The sequence below is a fragment of the Seriola lalandi genome, unplaced genomic scaffold (genome assembly GCF_002814215.2).
Source record: "Seriola lalandi dorsalis isolate HSWRI2012SDOR001 ecotype SW California unplaced genomic scaffold, Sedor1 jcf7180002054695, whole genome shotgun sequence".
Taxonomy (NCBI): Eukaryota; Metazoa; Chordata; class Actinopteri; order Carangiformes; family Carangidae; genus Seriola; species Seriola lalandi.
This window is the reverse complement of record NW_019525248.1, coordinates 708,126-729,628: the sequence shown is the minus strand read 5'-3', so window position 1 is coordinate 729,628 and position 21,503 is coordinate 708,126. Positions and strand designations below refer to the sequence as shown.

The 21,503-nt window shown below is 42.3% G+C and overlaps 1 protein-coding gene across 1 annotated transcript in view; it reads left to right on the top strand.

Moving 5' to 3' along the window:
- lamc3 (laminin, gamma 3) overlaps nucleotides 1-21,503 on the top strand; it is a 95,696-nt gene that overhangs the window by 60,427 nt on the left and 13,766 nt on the right. Inside the window, exons 11-14 of the mRNA XM_023424003.2 lie at nucleotides 6,616-6,725; nucleotides 9,339-9,566; nucleotides 20,387-20,575; nucleotides 20,849-21,094. Of these exons, the coding sequence (XP_023279771.1) occupies nucleotides 6,616-6,725; nucleotides 9,339-9,566; nucleotides 20,387-20,575; nucleotides 20,849-21,094 (773 nt within the window). The remainder of the gene's footprint in view (nucleotides 1-6,615; nucleotides 6,726-9,338; nucleotides 9,567-20,386; nucleotides 20,576-20,848; nucleotides 21,095-21,503) is intronic.

Genomic DNA, 21,503 nt, shown 5'->3' with positions numbered 1-21,503 from the left:
TCTTCCTCCACTTGGCCGCCGTCTTGTAGCCAGTAATCCTTCTCATCCCACTCAGCACCTCCTTCATACTGTTTTGTTGCAATTTGTCTTCAGTTCTGCTGCCGTGTTTCTATCTTTAATTCTCCTTCTTCAGCGCCCGCAGACCAACTTCCTCCCTGAGGCCAGCCCTGGAAGCCCTCTTCTTCCCTAAGAAGGGATTTAATTTTCTTTGTTTTCCGGGGTTTGTTTAAAGTGAACCAAAGAAAACAACAAACTCTTTAATGCAATTTAAGGGTCCACATGGAAATTGACATGTTATCCAGCTGGGAAGCCCCTTGCATTGTCTTCTCTGTGTATTCCACAGAGTATGTTCCAGTCCATTAGCTCAAAACAGTCCTGTAGAGCCTCCACGTACATCTGGGATCAAACTCCCATTGTTCGATAACAATGGGCAGTTGGCTGTTGGCTGCTGCTGAAAGGTATCTATAAAGGCGTTGATATAGTACATTTTGGAGAAGTCGGAGAGAAGGTGGGTTGCAGCGTGTTGTTGTTCATGTGGAAGTTGCAGTTTGCTGGGAGGAGAGCAGCACTAATTCCGATGGGAGATGATTAAAGAATGAGCAGAGAGCTGGCGAGAATCCTGAGTGAGGAAAGGTCTGACTTGATGAATGCTGTGAAGAGGAAGCCTGCAGATTCAGGCTGTGATTACAATGAAAGCTCCACAGAGCAGTTGGTTGTTGAGAATAATACTACGATTGTTGGGAGTTTGGGCAGGAGTCAATATACTTGTGCTTTTGTCTGTTGTGGTGGAAAACAGAATTTGACAAAGGACAGGTCAGTCTTGCTGAAATTGGTTTTTGTGTGGTGGGTAAAAGCAGCGAGTCCCATTTCAACTGGAGCATCAGGTGACTGGAAAGAGAGAGTGTGTTACTGGCAAAGCAATAGTAGTATGACAGACTAAACCGTTCTCTGCATCAGTTTTTTATCCTGCATATCATTAAGCAAATTCTACATCTACACAAATTCTCTGCGTCCTTTTTAGTTGGTATAATTCCTTTGTTGAAATTACCACGAAAGAATGAACGCCAAGACCAACGACACGCAACAGTGATCGCTTTAATTCAGACAATTTGCGGTTTTAGGGGATGTTCGGTGCCATTGAGAGTAACCATTTGTCCATTTTAAATGAATGTTTGGATGTTGATTGAAATTTGGGTGTCTGACAACTGCCTTCAAGTTAAATGCAAATAAGAGAGAAGCTCTTATAATTGCTCCTGAAAATGTAATTCCAAGCATCAAGCTGTATATTGCGTCGTCAAGTGTTTGTGTTCAGCATAATCAATATAATTACATTTCGGTGTCATCTTTGACCGGTCCCTGTCTTATGATAATCATATCAGCTTCCAGTTGAAGAACATTGCTACATTGAGATCTGTAGTGACCAAGGTTGAGGTGGAGATGATTATTCATGGCTTTATTTTCTCTTGTTTAGATTAGCATTACTAACTTACTAACTTTTTTTCACCTGTTCGAAGCAAACGTCTTTGAACCATCAAACTGCCCAGAATGCATTTCACTAGAAATCCTAAGAGATCACACACTCACTCCTCTCTGCACTGGCTTCCAGTCCACTTCCACATACTGACTTCCTTTCTTACATGGCCAATCAGGCTCTTAGTTCTGCTGAACAGACTCTCCTTCATACCCCTTATAAAAGCCGAGGTGACCCTGTTTTTCAAGCTGTTGTTTATGGAACACTCTCCCCTTATCATTGTGATCCCTAGACTCCAGTGAAATCTTCATGAGGCAGCTTTTTATTCAGAAAGGCTTTTGGTTAGCCTGTCTGAATACTCGCTCTATTTTATTTATTGCTTTTTATTTACCTATTTCCTGTCTGTGTTTGGAATTTTTGTACTTTTTTATTGATATAAAGCACTTTGAGTTTGTCTTCTATCTGTGAAAGGTGCTATACAAATAAAAAAATAAACTTACTTACCTACTTATTTCTTCATGAACAACAGCTGGGTGCAGTGACTGTGCACAGCCTCCTCAAGTCTTGTCTTCACAGTGAGGTTGCCAGGTTTGGTACCATCGGGCCTCTATACAAAAACTGTCCTGGCAAGTAACTGGCAACCTGTGCTGAACAGAAGTGCAGGTCAAATGATAAGAGCACTGTCAAGCGTTATCTATAATGGTGGATTTGTAGCTCCAATTATTTGGAAGCTGCACAGGCGCCCGTAGTGGACTGACAATGACTGTTCGAAAGCTGCTCAAAGAGTGGCAGAAAAATGCAGTTTGAACTCAAAAGCCATCCTCTGCAGCCCTGAGTATCCCATAACATGTTTTGCTGTATATTTTAATGGAGCATTCAGGCGATCCACTTTAACTCAGTCAAGAAATATCACACATTATTTATTTAGGTATTTCCACTTAGGTGGTCATCAGTTAGTAATATCTCTTGAGCTGTACAGAAAAAAAGCTACTGCAGGATGAAAATAATTGATACCAAGCACTGACTCCACTGTTTGCTGTTGCTAAAAAATATATAATAATATAAAATGCTTTAAAAAAAAAAAATCATAATTCATACTGATCATAAAAATGTCAAAGTTTTTACACTGGAATTGACACCTTGTTGACCAATTGTCTTCACCTTTATTGATGATACTTAGTTTTGGCTGAAGCTGGTTTTTGAGTTCAGAGCAGGGCACCGTCTTTACACGGTCCATCAGAGGATCCAGCCCCTGGACTGGGACGGAAACTGGGACACAGCTTGTGTCTGTCTGTCCCCCTTGAATACTTCCAAGGCTCGCTCTGGTGTCTGCGCCCCAGTAATGAGTTTCCCCTCCGCACCAAGAGCACAGGCTAAAGGTGCTCTGTGGTTCCCTCACTGAAACGCACTGGAGCTTGGGGGACAGAAACTGTCATTAAATGTTCCTCTCTGGAGAAGTTCTCTGCAGATCTCATTACACTTCTCAGGTACATGCACAGATGCACCTCAGTACATGCTTTGTGTCATTCCCTCATACTCACTCTCTCTCTCTGTCTCTTTCTGCTTCTCTCTGTGTCACACACACACACACACACACACACACACACACACAGACATTCACACATACTCACAAATTCAGACATGTCAAGAATGTGTGCAAGCTGTGGCCATCTGGTAGTGTGTTTTGCAACAATCAAGTGAAACATATTCATTAAAAATAATCATGTTTCGAAAAAAAGGGAATAAGTGTTTCATTAAAGGCATTTTACAGTTTAAATAAGCATGAGCAGAAACGCACACACTCCACATCTTTCTTGCATCTGCATTCATAGATGGTAAATATGGTAACCTGTTAAGTGGCTGTGTGTTCCCACCTGGTGCAAAGATCATTTCAAAATCAGATGAAGGACAAATACGTGATAGCGCTGGGATTGAAGCGGAGGGGACTGATGAGAGGAGGTGAATGGTTTATATAAGGAAGCATCCACTCTCTGATGTTTCCCCCTGTTCACTTTCTGTTCCCTTGGAACCAGTAGGCGGGGAGGTTTTATTGCCTCGCTTGTAGCTGTATGAGTTTGTCTGCGGCACGTAAGCATATTTATGCCAAAAGGCACCCCTCGGATGCTTTTTACAATCGACTGATGAACGTTCTACGTGCAGTGATTCACCAGCGATCAGCTGTTTGCTGTATAAACGGCCAAAGGAAGTGTTTGAGGAAACTGCTCGTATGAATGCCTTTAAAAGGAGCGAGCCAATTCAGCGAGAAGTCAGCAGTGCACCAGTAGTAGTGTGGGCATGTGGTCCACTTGGCACTGAGCTCATTTCTGTCATGTTTTGAAAGTTCACTGACTTTGATCATTGATCATGGCCCGCTAAATTTATTGAACAGAAACCAGACTTTGCTGCCATAATGAAAAAAGAAAAAGTTTTGCTATAGGTGACTGAGCAAAGCAAGGAGAAACATGGATTTACTATGTGCTTGCAGGAAACCTGTGGTTTATTTATGATTAAGTAACCCTTACAATGCCAGGCCAAAAGCTCCATACCTTTTCCAAGATAACCAGAGCTTTTGAATATATATCATATATGCATATATACCGTATATGTAGAAAATGTCTGTCGCTCAGTCCAACTAATTATTGAAATCTGTCGTGTTTTTGGTGTAAGTTGAAGCCTCATACCAATCAATACAAAACTGATCAAGCACCACAACAAACCATTGCTCAACGTAACTTTCACTCAGGTTTTCATAAAGTTTAACCATTTCACTAATGATTAATGTACGATTACTTTGGTGCTTCTCAGTCTCTTTCTTTTGAGTCATGCACTCTTCATATTCACCAATGTGACTGTGCTCCAAGTGACAAGTTGGTGATACCTTGGATAGATGCCTTTGGTCGCTATCCATGTTGCATTCACCACTGTCTGCTAGTCGTGACTGATAAGACCCAATCAGGAGGCGAGGCGGGTGTCTGCGTCCCCGTTTATCATCATCCGGACTAAAATGCAACCCTGGAGTTTTCAAACTAAAATGTGGCCAGCAGCAGAAGTCTACACTTTAGGGGCTCCACAACGTCAGAGTAGAGACGTATGTGATGCACTCTAAAACTAAAACATATCAGTGTGGACGTTGCCTGAGGCTCAGTGTTTGTGCTCGTGTCATCCATATCGTCAGCTTCACTGACCTTAGTTGGACGGCGGGAGGCACGTGCCTAAACACGGAGTAGTTTTTTTTAATTCCCTTTCAAGGGGAGAATTAATGAATGCACTCATCAGGGAAAGCATTTACCAAATTAACCGACATGAGCAAGACTGAGTCGATGAGAGGCTCTACATGTCGGTTTTGATACTTTTTCCTGTTAATTGCTCTGTCCCTGTACATGTTTTATTTGTGTAACTCATCTGTATTTTTCAATTTTACAATCGCTTACACGCTTACTTACCCTCCCACTACCTTATCGTTTCCTTTTTATTTTCTCCTTCTCCGTCTTTCACACACCATTTATGTCTTGCTTTCTTGCTCACCTTGTATCTTTATCTCTGTTCTCCCTCTAAAGGTACTTGCATGTGTGTGTGTGTGCTTGTGTGGTTGTTTGTGTTTGTGTGGGTGTGTGTGTCCAGTATTCTTGTGGGCTTTTCTCTCCTGATGATCTCCACTCATCCTCCGCGGAGCAGGCTTAATTACAGTGTGGCTCTCTGCGCTCTGCTTGGTGCTGATTAAAAGGGACACTGATGCTCCATAGGGAAAGCATGACTGGGAGTTTGTTCACTTTCATGCACACTCTGCTTATCGCTGTCTGACCAGCTCCATTACCATGGCTTTGAGGCCCAGTTTGTAATTGCCTCTCTTTATTACTGTGCCTACATGTCAGGCCAGGGAACAAGGACCCATCGCTTCAATGGAGAGTCTGTGTGGCAAGCCAGGAATGCACACACACACACACACGCACACACACACACACACACACACACAAACATATGCGCTGATATACAGAGTGCAAATGTGAATATAAGACAGAGGCTATGCACGAATTAAAGCGTTCTGAAAACGAGTCGGTGTCATGCTGAGAACAACTGACCTAATAAAATAGAGGCCATTGAACACTCATATCTCATCAGGACATAAAAATTATTATTATATAAATTAAATGTTTTAAGTTTGTCGACTATATTAGACAAAGTCAGGCTTTTCCTAATATGGTCAACAAACTTAAAACACTTCATTCTTTTTACATCCTTGCCCATATTTACAAGGTTCATATAGTGTAATTGGATACCACTTTCAAATAAGTCCTTTATGAATTCTGTTGTAACAGTGAAGCTAAGGGGAAAAGCTGTTGATGTGGTTTGGCTGAAAGTAATACACAATTGTCTTATAGATACGTTACAACCCATCTAACCATGTAGAAAAGAGCAACAGAGCATTTGGACCAAAATCCATTTATGAACACCTAATTAACAAATGTAACTGCAGACTTATTAGAAATTCAGATATTCATGGAAACCTAATTGTGGTTTGCCACCATTTTTTTTAAAGATGTTAGTGTAGAGTGTTACCTGTAGTTGTGTTTTCTACAACCGTACATGAAAATTATGTGAATACTATTCGTCATGCTGCTGCTCGTCACCCCTGGGACCGTCGCACAATAGTTGAGGAAAATCTTATAACACAACATCACCTGTGTGACGCTGACTCAGCACCTGTCATCAAGATGGAAAGAGTACATGATGTCTGGAGTAAAACAGGCAGATGTCAGCTGTACAGCCTGGCTTTGCAGAACATCCTTCAGCAGACGGCAGAGCTCAGTGATCAAGACCCTGAATATGTGTTGAAGTCAGCACATCTATTTTTTTTTTTTTCTGATAGACTGTATGTGTCTGCTCTTGATAGCCACCCATAGAAAGTCAAGCACATGTGTGGCAGAGCATTTCATATCTTCTTAATTACCAGTGGAGAGGAATTAAACTGCTTTGAAAAAAAACACTCCAATTGTTCATAAATTCAGCACACAAGCAAATTTACCATTTGGATTTTTGCGCCTTCATAATGTGATGTTTTCAGTGTTTAATCACAGTTTATTTGCATTTGAATGTGCCACACAAATACATTGCAAATGATGTGTTTCTTTCTTCTTGTTTCACAGGCTCCATGAAAATGAGATGAGATTTAAACCTCAGCTGTCTGCCTTTGAGTTCCAACGTCTCCTTTACAACCTGACCGCTGTCAGAATCAGCAACGCTGGAGGACACAACTGTAAGTGTGTGTTTGTGTGTTCCTGTGTGTCGCTATTAAAGTGTGCAACACAATTAGCTTGGGATCTGTTGTGGTTGTTATTTTAAGAATGTCTGTCTTTTAACCTGAATATCACATTATTTATATGTTGCAATGCACTGACAGCTCACAGACGTAGCCAATGCATTATTGTTGACATTTATACACGCTGTTACAGACCTCAGGAACATGGTTGTGTGTAAATATATACTGTGTCAGTAGCACATTTGTTAGAAAAACAAATATTATGTTATATTATAGCTGAATGCATGGCCATTTACAAATGATACCAGTTAAAGTGCAACAGAAAAATTCATTTTCAACACACAGTACACAAAGTTGCATCAAACATACTTGCAAAAACAATGTCAGTGCTTGTATTCAGGGAATAGTTCAACGGTTCCAAATCTGGCTTAGCTGAAAACGGGACATTTATTCCCAGATGTTGATAACAACTTCTTTAAATCCTCCTCTTATTTTTTATCATGTTCTTCCTCCCCTTGCTATCTGATATTCTGCATAGTAAACTACAGGCAGGATCTGAGAGGCATTACGGCGGATTAGAGCACCAAGAAGACAGAACAGCTGGCCAAAATCACCAGCTCTCTCACACTTACTTACACCATTTTAATTAGTTGCAGGCAGTGCAGGCAATGAGACACGCACACACATTTGTGTAGTTCCACGGCGTGCACTTGTGCGTGGAGAAAGGGACTGGCACAGAAGTTTGCAGAAGCACAGTCATGCATATTCCATCAAACTGTTTCCAGTAACCACCCACCCACATGACCGTGCAAACAGAGTCAAACACACACAGTTTACACTGAATCCATTGCACATCACAGGGGAGAAAGTCTTAATGATTTGTGTAAGGTCTCAAACTCATTCTCAAACAGCGTTAGACGTGCTTTATCGCTGCAGGCTGCGTGGCAAACTTTAATATCAAAATCCCATAAAGCTGTCCTCTCATCTTTCTCGTCTCTCCCTCGCACATTCTCCTTTACTCCTCAAATTTCTCTCTGCACCGCAGAGAGCCTATTATAACAGAAGTGTATTATTTTAATGACAGTATTGTCTTTAGACTATAAAGGCATTTGCAGCAGGCACACTAAAGGCCTTTCATTTTCTCCGCCACAAAAATTGAATGTTGAACAGCGAGCATAGCCATATTGGAAATTTAAGAGGAAGCTGTGGCTTAATGACTTAATGTACAGGTAGAGACCTAAATTGTCAGCAGGGCAGCAGTGAACCATTAAAGGGAAATAAAATCTCAACTGGTCTGACAAGGTTTCTCGGAGAAAAGGATTGATGGCGAGAACTTGCACAGCGTGACTTAAAGTGAAATGTTTTTAATTAACTGAAATATGGGTTCAGTGTCTGAAAACTGTTTTAATTGCACATTTTCCCCCCGTTGAATGAGCTAATAGAATTCAGGAGGTAGAGGAGAGTAAAGGGTAGAGGCCAAGGCGAGTCTTGGAGAGGGAAGAGGACAGGCTTGCCTACTGATTATCCCTCAGAGGTGCAAATGAACTGGGTTTCATCACCGCTGAAGGAATGCCTGGATCATGACTTGTTAGAAGTCAAGGTCCATCCTCTCCTCTGGTTCTTCCACTCAGATTTCCCTCATTATGCAGCTGCTCATTCACACTTGGTTTATTTCTTATCTGACAAAGCTACATAGTAAAACATATACAGCATATTCTATCTATCTATCTATCTATCTATCTATCTATCTATCTATCTATCTATCTATCTATCTATCTATCTATCTATCTATCAGTCTATCTATCTATCTGTCTGTCTGTCTGTCTATCTGTCTATCTGTCTATCTGTCTGTCTGTCTGTCTGTCTGTCTGTCTGTCTATCTGTCTATTTATCTATTTATCCATCCAACCATTTGTCCATCTTGTGCTCTCAAGGAGCAGGAACAAAAGTAATTTTGTGTTCAGTGGCTGCGGGTTAGGGTGAAAGGGATTTGGTGGTTCAGGATGGCCTGTCCCCATCACTATTCATGAGAGGAGAGAGGGATCTCGAATCCTCACAGGAACTGCACGTCTGACATACCTCCACCGAGTCTCCTGTCTCCTTTTCTTCTCGTCTTGCTCTGCTGCAGTGATTTATTCATTTGCTATATCAAAGATTCCCTGGGTGACGAGTGCAGGTGTGTGGGCGCATGCCAGCGCACGTGCGTGTGCAAGTGAGCATTAAGTGTGGCATTTACGAGCATGTGGGTGGATGAATCTGTTATTGTGTGTGTGTGTGTGTGTGTGTGTGTGTGTCTGTGTGTGAGAGACTGTAAACACAGGCCAGAACCTCTAATGAGACAGGGAGGGAGGGACAGCACTACAACAAATGCTAATAACCCACTGCTTACACGCACACACATCCACACACATCCACACACACACACACACACACACACACACACACACACACACACACACATACCCCTCCCCTCTCCCTCCAGAGAAAAGCAGGTGCCTCTTCACTTCAACAGGCCTCTGAGGCAACAATTATCAGTTTACCAGTGACCTCTGTAAGCGTCCGTTTTATGACAAAGCACTCGTCTCGTCTTCTCCCTTCCTTCCTCTCCAGACACATCACAGCTCGCAGATGTAACCCTGACCTCAGCTTTAATCTCCTCTGGTCCAGCCAGCCCTCCTGCTCCGTGGGTGGAATCTTGTTCCTGTCCCCCGGGTTTCACAGGCCAGTTCTGCGAGCGGTGCGCCCCAGGATTCACCTGGGAAGTCCCCGGGAGAGGCCCCCTCTCCACATGTGTACCCTGCAACTGCCACCATCATGGAACCTGCCATCCGGAGACGGGTAATAAGTGAAACATTTACAATATATTTGACTTGTACACAACTGTATTCGAATAATAAATCTGGAAAATGTCAGGTAGCCATGATGACTTTGGTGCCACTTCACTGACAACCAATCAGCAGCGTTTCTGTTTCAGCGACTCCTGCTGAAGTAGAAAAAACTAAAAAAGCCTGAAAAAATGTTAATTCATAAATCAGTTGCAGAACATTTTATAATTTGAGGGGAACTAGTGTATTCTGTGGCCTTGGAGGAGCTTTGTTAAGTCGGGGAGGGTCTAATGCTGCGATCATGTCAGAAAGGAGTTAGTTTTCAACTTGTAAACAGCACGTCAACGTCCAAGTCATAATTCCAACTGACATATTATAAGCAGAAAGATTTATCTTCTCACAGTATGGAAATTCCTGAGAACCAAACAAGCCTCAAGTCCGATAAAGTCTGTTGCTCAAAGTATCAAACCCCAGAGTGAACAGATTACTGGTCAACGCACAGTATGTGTAACCATCACACTGAACATAATGAAAGATGCAGATCAAAGTGGCATTATGGGAAATGTAGGATCCAGCTTTTGTAGAAAACTAAGAGTCAGGATAACGTAGCCACAGCTGCATCGACTTTGACCGTTCTTTTCTCTTGCATGTCGCTGTTTTTATGGAAGAAAATAAATGGTAAATGGACTGCACTTATATAGCGTTTTTCTGCTCTCATCGACCACTCAAAGCACATTACAATACTTTCCACATTCACTTATTCGCTCACACATTCATACATCACACTCTTACACTGATGGAACAGCCATTAGGGCGCAACATGATGTTCAGTATCTTGCCCGAGGGCACCGACTTGTGGCCTTCTGATTAGTGGACGAGCACAGGAGTTGATGTGCTGGAGTAATAACCGTTTGAATTGAATGAAAGTGAATTAGAACCATCCCAGTGTGACCCAAGTTTTAAAGAAACTTCACAGAGTGATTCAAAAGCCCACCATTTGGTATGTCACTGCTCAATGCTGCTGCTCTTGGCACTGGCCATGACAACATGCTTTGCTTATTGTTAACAGAGCAATTTAGAATAGTACTATGGCGTTATAGGGCATGCAACAGATCTAAGCTGGTAGTTAGGCAATAAAGCCATCTTTGTGAAGCGTTCAGCCAGTGTAACATGAGATGAGGGATCATTGTTGAGACAATGTTTTCTGTCACTGTGCCTCTGAGAGAGCAGAGGGAACAGAAAGAGATGCAGGCTGTTTGACTGAAGCATTTTTCTGTCTTTCCAGAATTGACATTCAGTCATCATCGCTTCAAGGGAACATAACTCAGTCATCCCTCAGGGGCATTGGCAAGCTATCACTCAAAGTGAGAACTGGATGGGCTTTATTAATACAGTGATATCCTCATCTCACACGGCTAATCTTTATAATAACAGTTGAAACTACGCGTGTGCGTTGAATGCACCTGACGGTGTTAATGGGAGATAAAAACAGCAGCTGCAGTATTCTTTCAGCTTCATATCCTAAACACAACGTCCCGTCAACGACAGAAGTAAAACAGCAGCTGTTGGGTGTGTAAACAGGTGAACCTCTATGCGGTTATTTAGAGTGCGTGGATGTGTACTGTATGCACTCTGTCTTTTTCTCCCCAAGTCTTTTCCACGCTATCTCACTCTCGCAGCTTTTAAACAAGTCTCTCTCCGTCTCACCAAGAGCAGACAACGATTCCCATTCAAAGTCCCAACCTCCATCTTTTATCTTTCCTCAATCTCTCTCCCTCTCTATCTCCCTCTCCTACCCTCCGACTTAAAGTCTCTGAGATCTGACCTAGTTAGGAGATGCCTGAAGCTTTGGCTGAGAGTGTGAGTTATGTTTGTGACTCTGTGTGTGTTTATATGAATGTGTGTGTGTGCGTGTGTGTGCGTCTGCGGTCCGGAAGCAAGTCTGGTATCACTGCCTGCCTGCCTCCCCCCTAATTAGACTTGTTAACCGCCTCTTGGCTAATGATGTCTAATTTGCTTGCAGATTTCCTGTGTCTCTTATGTCTCTTCTCAATCTGGATGTCTCTCTCTGTCTCATGCACATACACACACACACACACACACACACTCTCTGCCTCCTCTTGTTCCCCAGCCTCTCTAGCCAGCCTCTTGGTGTCTTCTGCTTCCTCCTTCCTCAGCTTGGATTGCACCTGCTCTCCCCAGTCACCTTGACTTTGTTTATAGCATCCTTGACTCCCTTCTGTGCAGACACCTCTCCAGTTTCCACACCCTGCATATCCTCCTGACTTTCATAGGTGTATTTCCTTTGTATTAATATAGTACCCAGCAGTTATACAGTTGGATTTCTGCGATGTTTGATGTAGTTATTTAGCAGGATTTAGTGTCAACAATAACCTCAATCTTTGAGAGCAGATGTGAGAAGAGAAGTGGTGAGACATAGATAAAAAAATAAAATAAAAAAGAAATCTGTTTATTTTTTGTTTGTGTTCTCTGCAAAGATTGAAAGTGTGAGAAGACAGGGCGACAGTTTTCTGGGCGGCTTGAACACAAATGTGCTTGTGTTCTGAGCTGTGAGAAGAAAAACTCCCATTATTTATTAATGAACTTGTTTAACTGTTTAACATCAAAGTAGCTTTGGTTTACACTCAGCAGGTCGAGCTTTGCAGCATTTAGCATCTTAACAGAGTTCACACCTGACAAGTCCCCACAGGCTGTGACGATTCTTTTTCAGTACACACACACACACACACACACACACACGCTTTTCAGGATGTTTTAAAAATATTTATGGTGCCATGCAAAAGATGAATGAGTGTTAAATATGGAACACGATGTGTCCTCTGAGTCACAGATCGAAAATTCCTCGTGCGCTGTGTCCTTTGGCACCACAACTCTTTGGGTTGAACAGCATTAGCCGTCTATCAGTAAAAGAAGCTAGTTAAAATTAGCCTTTGTTTTTCAAATGGATGATGGCATGTCATCTTCTGAAGGCCTGCTGGCTTCTCTTTAATAAAAAAGGAAGCAAACAAACAGCAGAAGCTCTCCATAAATCCATAAGTTCAGGTCAAGGGGAACTATCAAAGTGAGTCGATTAGAGACACCCTGTTCATCATTTGTCACCGGGAGGGCGGACCAACCTGCTGTTTCTCCTATCAGAATCTTAATTGCTGTATAATTACCTAACGATTTGTATCATCATGCAGGGTGTGCCCACAGACAGAATTGGGATGGAGTTTATTCACTGGCTGTCGAGGGAAGCTGCAGCCAATGGTGCTTCATAATCATGATTTATTAACACTCTCTGAGTCGTGCCGCTTCTATTTGCTGTAGTGCAACACAACAGATTGGAAATGTTAATATTTGTGGTGGAACAAGCAAATTGCGATTACTGCAGAGCGCTGTGTCTGCAGGGCTGATGAAGTCAAACATATGTCCTTTTGGATGCAAAAAAAAAAAAAAATGTGTGTGTAGCACATGTGTTTCCACAGTTTGTGGACATAACTTTCATTTCAGTGTACCACTGGACTGGATATGCTTCTATAGAGTGTGTACACTGTGTTAATTGCATACACACCAACCATAAAAATGGACAGAGGCCATAATTTATAAGCTCAAGGGAAGGTGTTGAGGAAGAAGAGAGATGATTGTAATGTATAGATAAAACGGAGACACTCAATTTTCTCTGCGTCCCACACTGTAGGCGAGTGCTCATTAATCACCTAAACAAATGAAACACATGATGCTCTTGATACTGTACTCTCTGCTGGATATTGTGCATCAGAGCTCCTCTGTTGGCCCTGCATCCTAATAGACCTGTGTTAGTCCTCCGTGGTGCACCACACTTAGACTTCATCTATCTTCAGAGAGCTGTGCCATGTGGGGGAGGTTGCCTGTTACACCTGATATGAGTCCAAGAAACGAATATAATGCAGCTCACCTCAAAGTCTGATCACTAGTCATCGGAAGCGCTGTTCAACCTGTAAAAAAAATGGTTGTATAATGTGTTTTTGTGGATATAGAGGGAGCGTTCCTAAATCTTAGAAATGTATTCAAGTGATATTATTGAGTTTCAAACTGGGGGCATGGAGTCTGAAAAACGTGGGTGTTTACCAGGCTGCTCTGATGAAAAAACTGTGTGCAGTGGCGTTATGAGGAGTGTACAATCCAGTGTTTTTCTGAGCGAGATGTCAGGATTTGTCGGCCTCTGCGTTTGACCATTCCTTTGTAGCCATGCTAGTGGCGTGGCTTTAGGAAATGCAACGTCATTCTTTCGGTTCGTCCACCATTAATCCAAATGACTCCAGTGATCCCCTTATTTTTCCTCTAGTGCCTCCATGAGGTTGACATTTGTGATTTTCAGTGACATATCTATTTAACTCAGTCTTGGTCAAAGCATTCATGTCCCCTTCAGGACAAATTGTAACAATTCTGGTGCGTCTTTAACTTTTTATCTAGCGCCATCATCGGGTCAACAATACTTTTTACAAAACATATTTGCAGTGTCATTGTGAACATGTCAGCATGCTCAGCTTGCAGCACCACTGTCCCAATCACAGCCTCGCAGAGCAGCTGTCATGGCTCTGAGTCTTGTTCAGTCGATCTCCTAACTTTAGGAAAGTGCAGTATATTGCAGGAGTCTCTCTTTAATTGTATAATATCTTAAATATACATTTTTTTAAAATCATATATTACTCTTCTCTTTAACATTAGATATAACCAAGATACACAGAGTGTACTTTAGCTTTTTTCTAGAGGTTTTCTTATCTTACCTGCTGTTCTTAGACGGGGGAAACTTCCTCACTTCTCATTCATTTTGGCAATGCACCAGGTTGGTTGTGCTAAATTATTCTTGTCTAAACTAATTTCACCCAGGGAAAGGTTGAAACCTTTTCAAATCAGCCGTCTCTGACAGTGTGGCTAGAAACCAAGGCGGGCAGACAGAGTGTGCACATTGTCTATCTTTGTGTTTATTTTTGTGTAAAATAAATGCACTGGTTGTGAGGAGATAAGTAAAGCATACTGAATAGGATCAGCAGGAGAAATTACATGGTAAGATTCATTCTAACTGACTACATCTGTCTTTTTTGCTCCTTCTCACTTCCCTCTTCCCCTCACTGTCGCTCCTCATATCCCATCACGCTGATACAGGCCAGACATCTCAGGGCTTAGCCTGCAACAAATACAGCCCACCAGAGAGATTAGGGGGTTGAATAAGCCAGCACTAGAGCCAGCTTCACTCCCCATCAGTTTGTCTGCCTCAACTTTCTCCCATAGATTTTTCTAACTAATGACCTTAGAGAGCTGAAGATGGCATTTAAGCAGGCATTTGGGAAATGCACGCCCTGGCTTCCTCTGTCTCATTCTGAAGCGGCCCTTTGTTGGTAAACACTGACTCACAGTATCCTCCATTTTACCCCAGCATTCTAATGAGTATTGTAATGAGCAGCATGTTTGGTCATTTCTTCATCTGTATCCTAATTGATGCAAAGAGACAGGTACTCTGGGTGATGGCCTTTATTAGGCCGACTTCAATGTATTTCGCTGCAGGAGCCCCTGGTGGTCCGTTCCCCTTCACAGACCAACACCAAAAAAAGCCTCCATTTCTCGACCTCCTCCGCCAGACTGCAGTGGGCGTGACATTTAGCTATGCAAAACCACTGTGCATTATTCAAAAAGTTGGCCCCGCACAAATGTCAAAGTGAGAAACAAGCATATGCTGTTATGAAACAGAACAGAAAGACCTTTTTTATACTAGGATTTGTGGAGCAGATGCACATGCAGCATTCAGGTACTTGTAGTCAGCACAATGCAGCTCACTACTATATGGATAAGCTTCGTCATAGCCGCAAGGTTTTAGCTAGATCTAAAGTGAGTGGTTTAACTTAACATCTATATATTGAGTGAATGGTCCCACTGCAGTCTGTCTGTGCATCACTTAGATCCACATCGATCTGCATCTTCATATCTTTAATGCTTTCAAGCGCGTCACATCATAGGGCTGCATAATGGCTTTTGAGCAGGAGATATATTGAAAAAAAGTGGGATGTGTGGTTAAAGCGCTTTTAACCTAATTAATATGTGGTTGCTCATTAATAATGTGTCATTGATAAGCAGAGGAGGAAATTAATCAAATGATTCCCTTGGTTTGGTTCACTGAAACAGAACAGAAAGTGTTGCTTTTGATTGCGTGTGGCTTTTCAAAATCAAAAAATATTAAATTACAGTTTTGTGCCAAATTAGCCTACTATTGTGTACGCTAATTATACCCCATTGCATTATGTAGCAGTGCTTATGGTTGAAGATAATGTCGAAAGGCATTGAGACCGAAACAGAGAGTCTCTCTACAATGAGCATTGTATCTTCAAGAATAGGCTGAATTCAGATTCTTTTGACCCACTTACAGCAGTATTGACACTGATTTGAAAGAGTCAATGACCATGCTAGTGGCTCTGTGATTATGCGCAGTGGTGCTTCGAGCTCAATGCTAACATGAGTATCGTAATATCCTCGCAGTGACAATGTAAACATGCTGATGTTTAGCAGTTATAATATTTACTTGCATGCTAATTCGGCCACAAGGCTACACACTCAAAAGTACAGGCTTTAAACTTTTACAGGCATTTTGTCACAAATCAGATTGAAATCATAAATTTAATTTTGACCAGGTGATGGCGCTAAATAAGAAGTGAATCACCAAAGTTACCAGAGTTCATCCTGAGGGCAACATGAATGTCTGTACCAGATTTCACGGTAAAACATCCAGTTATCAAAATATTTCACTCAACAAAGACAAATGTCAACCTCATGATGGCGCTGGAGGTTGAAGTGAGGAGGACTCCTCTAGCCACCATAACTTGTGTCATGACAGATCCGTGGGCATGGCTAAAAAGAGCAGAAAGGGAAAAGGATTTTTGTCTCCACCTAATGCTATGACACCTGTCACAAGTGCAATTTCAACTTCCAGGGAAAGTCTCACCCTGGTTGTTAAATGAACCGAATAAAGGTGTAAAATATTCAAACACAATCAATCAATTCAGCAGGTTGCTGCATCAATTTCATGAGTGCATTGACATTTGATCAGAGTAAAATACACAGTAACTGGTTTATAGAGCTCCTCTATAGCATTTCAGTGACCCAGAACTGTGGCAAGACAACATGAGCTACGGCCTCTGCTGCTAGAGTTCCCATCCCTGATACCCGAGGGCCTTGGCCATAACAATTTGGCTGACAGCCTCTGTACACAAAACAGGAATTGATGCATTTATTTTCCACAGTCAGAGTATGACAAAACATATTTCCCCAGTCATCTGTATTGTGCACATTATGTATGGGGGTGGACAGAATATACAGCCCCTCCTCTTTTCTTTCAACATCCTCCCTCTCTCCTCTGCTGCAGTAGTCCTCTCGTTCAGACCCCACTGACAAGCCACATCTGCAGCAGCCGGCGCTGGCAGCGTATCTGTGTTAAATTAGAGAGTAACATCACCATCAAACAGTCCTGCAGCAGATTTACCCCAACTTCTACCCTCGAGGCCTCAGAGCTGCAGACAAAATTTTCTCTGTCTGTCTCTCTCTTTCTGTCTCGTTTCCTCCTCTCCTTCATTAAAACAGGGTGTTCACATGCATTAGTAAATAGAGTTCCTTAGCCTCAAGCTTTTTAATGTTCCAGTGGGCTAAAGAGACAAGCCTCTTGGAAAATATGGAGGTCTTGAAAAGCTCATGTTTTCTGACATCACATCCTCGTTGTAATTTTGCTTACGTTATGCAGAGATGTTCAAGCTTAGTCTAGACTTATTTCGTTGCAGTTTTTCAAGCATCACTTGAAAGGCATTTGTGCCTGTTGTGTGCAGAGGCGGAAGTAGCACATACAGTCACATACTGTAGCTGATGCAGCCACATGTTGCTTTGAACTCGTGTGGCTTTATTTTACGAGTATCTCTGGGCATACGCATCATCAAAGACCTTCTCCTTCAGAAAGACCTCCCAAGATGGTGCCGAATGACATGCGGCGATCTTTAGAAACTCAATTTGGTCAGTAAATAAATCTGGAGAGTTTGAGGGCAAGAATGTAATAACAGGAGAGAGAAGCGTGCTCTGATCTTCTCCTTCTAAACAAAAACATATTTATTTAAAATCCATTTCTCCGTGGATTTTCTATCCCACTTTTCTATCCGCATCTGGTGTTAAAGCTATTACAGGCTTCTGAAAACAATGTTATCCACTATCTTTGGAAGAGGCACTCTTCACACTTGCTGGAGAGGAACACTGTGTGATGCAGTATTAACACACTGAATAAGAATGTAGAAAAAGGTGGACTGTAAAAGCACCAGTCTTTTCATTCTTTCTGTAGTGCCTGTCCGTGCCTCTGCAGCTATCATAGACTGATGTATTCCAATGTATTCCTATCCTCCACAAGTGGCTACCTTAATGAAGTGCATTAGTCCTGAACGTGTGTGTGTTTCTGTGGAGAGAGTACAATGAGGAGCACAGCGGAGGGACGAGGTACAGGTAGAATGAGCGCTGGTAAAAAGGAGCTCTTTGGAGAGTGATGTGTATATGATAGACTCAGACTGCTTGTTTCCCGTACAGAAATACTGCTTTGGCATCACAGAACAGACGAGCAGGGTTCAGGCAGAGAGCGACGAGCTGAAGTGTAGAGCCCCATGTGGCTGGAAGTTGAGGAGTAACCGGGGAAAGGGGGGGGGGGGTTGAATAGTGGGATTGTGTGGATTTGTCACAAAAGTGTGCAACTCCAGTAGGAGCTTCAAAGAAATCCCAATTCATTAAGGCTGAATGAACGGCCATTGATTCATTGATAAAATTATTCCGGGCGGGTGTTATGAAGTAATGATGATTAGCGTGACGATGAGGAATACCATGTGCGCAGCGGTCCCGCCATTCAGCGGCGGGTTTGTGATGCATGCCGTTAGCTTTTCCGAGGAGCCGATGGAATGATAATAGTGTCAAGGAGGCCCTCAGTGGCTCTACTGCCTCATATCACGCTCAGTCATCTTCACACTCAGTAAAGTCAGCACATTTCTGCTGCCATTAAATTTACTATGGCTCATTGGGGATTGACACTGCACACCACCAGTGTCATTGTAATGCCTTGTGAGATTCAAGAAAGATTCACTTCTTTATGCGGGGAACAATCATTATTACCAAATACTCATATAGTGCTCAATAGTCATGTATTATTCACCTCAGCTCGACAAAGAACTAATGATTTTTATGCAGAAGTCTATACTTCATCAGGCAATGGGATAATTGTTCCCACTAATGGCTGTGTGATCAATTTATCTCAGCAGCCGTTACTTTATCTCATATACTTAACTTACAGGTCCGAAGTTAACAGGGCTTCATTTAGTGATGGGAGACACTGGTTGTCAGTGATCCCATAACAACAGGCAGGAATTTTCTTTACACCAGCATTCAGTGGTGTGAGTTGGTTTAAAAAGGCACAGGGGAAGAGCTTCTCACTGAATCACACCGTAGGCTATGAGGGAGGGATCGGAAATTTTAATGAGGACTGTAAAACCGCACGCCGGGGGATTATTTGCTATGCATCGAGATCTTATTGGTGTTCTCTAGAAAATTTGCGCAGTTATTGTTACCAACGGATTCTGAAGTCATTTAAGAAAGTTTGAGATGTAAAAGAAAAAAAAAAGATTCAAATTAGTGTAAGCCGTCTGATATGGAGGCGCTCGGTGAATACCAAGAGCAAAAACATCATGCAGTGCAACAGGAATGCTAAATATCTTCTTGCAGTTACACACCGCAGAACAACAGCAGCTATTATTTTGTTACGGATTAAAATGCATAAATGGTGATTAAAAATTGAATGAATATCTGCTCATTCTGATCTTATGATAGATTTAACTTTGTGAGCATCTGAGCAGCAGAGTTGCTTTTTTTTTTTCTTTGTGGTTGTCCAAGAATGTTAACACTTATTACTTTGTGGTGCTCTGTAAGCTTTAGTCAGTCAGTTATTAAATTAGAATGCCACATTGTATTATGTCACATTCTGACTGTTTCATATCAGAGGTTGCTGTTGCATAAATTCAGCCAGCACCAGAGGAGGTTTTGAGGGTGTATGTGGGTCCTATCATCTCGACTTGTGACGTTGGAGCCGCAGCTGGTCACTGACCTCCAGCAGGAGACGGGGCTGTTTTAATCTAAATCTTTTTGCTATTTTTATAGTCATACTATCCACTTAGACATTATATCAGTTTCTTCACCACTGTGGGTATTTTCTCTGATTATCATATTATATTATTTAGCACTGCCTGTAGCTTACTGGATTTGAAATATGGCACACTGAGGACTGAAAATCTGCTCAATAAACTGAGCAGAATGCATCCGGGATTTGGTGCATGTACGTGTATATCAACACATGTTGCATGTGAACAAATCTTGCAAGTTGTTTTTCTAAGGCTTTCAAAACAACGCATTCTTTTGAGGACATCACAGAATTGGTAATCTCTCCCACTTGGTGGGGGAATTGCTTTACTTCTTGAAGGTCTTTCGGACTGCATTTGGCTCCTATGTTTCCCCAAGCAATTATAGTCAGGGTGAATTTAGTTGTCTTCTGCTCACCATGGTGGGCTGTGGGGAGTGTTTTCTTGCCGGGCTGGGCTGTGGAGTGGAGTGTTTCTGTGGAGGGGCTGCAGTTATGGTCAGAGGCACAGCGCACTCTGCTGGAGATGAGGAAAATGCCACCCACTGCAGTCTGTTTGTGTCAGAACCAAAGTGTGAAAAACAAAAAACGTACATAAACAGGTGTGTGTGTAGTCGCAGCAGCGTGTAATTGTTACACTCCTCTCTCTGTTTCAGGTGTGTGCGAGTGCTCAGACTTCACCACTGGGATGACCTGTGAACACTGCCTGGACGGTTACTATGGCAACGCCTTGATTGGCACACCTGGTGATTGTCAGCCTTGCCCTTGCCCGGACCGTACCAGCTGTGCCCAAATTGCAGAGACAGGACAGGTGGTCTGTACCAACTGCCCTCCTAGACAGACAGGTGAGATTAACTGCTGACAGTTCAAAATCATTTTTCTCACACCACACAGTAAATAATGAGTTTTACTCCTCGATGCTGAAGCGACTGCGGCTTTAAAGCAGCTCGTTTGCAGGGACTGTCATCACACAGTGCAACCTGACATTCAACCACATCTGATATCAGTTTGTAATGTAATTATAACAGACTCTAAGGTGACATGAGACTGACCGCTGACAGTGTCCCAGCTCATCCATCTAATTCCTGCCCATCTCTATCAACTTTCCCCTTGTGTAGGGATGCGCTGTCAGATGTGTGAAGACGGTTACTATGGTGACCCACTGGGACAATCTGGGGCAGTTCGACCATGTGTGAGATGCGACTGCAATGGCAACGTGGACTATAACGCTTTGGGAATATGTGACCATGTCACAGGGCGATGCCTGAAGTGCCTGGGACACACAGAGGGCGACCACTGCCAACGCTGCCAGCCGGGTTTCTATGGCGACGCCCTGAACCAGACAGCAGGCCAGAAGTGCAAGTGTGAGTAACTGAGGAGGGACTCGGACGGAACATTGGTCACTTCATTTAATATTATTTTTATAATTTATTGAGAAGAATGGATAAAAGAAGAAAGAGATTTTTATATCTGCAAAACAATGTTTAAGACATCTTCTCTCAAAAAATATGTTTTGATGTTTGTTACTTTTGGACCTTCACTGTGCAGGATGATGCAGTGTATGTGCAACTGCATGTGCAAAGTTTGACACTGGAATAGAGAGAAGAAAGTTTCTCTGTGCTAAAGATCTGTAAATATGAACAGGATTTTATGACTAGTTTAAACATGAAACCTCCAGTGCAGAGACACTGAGAGTAAAACAACTTTTGACATTTACAATAATGTTTTTTATATTAAAATAAGGGAGAAGGAGCATTTTTAGCATGGTAATTT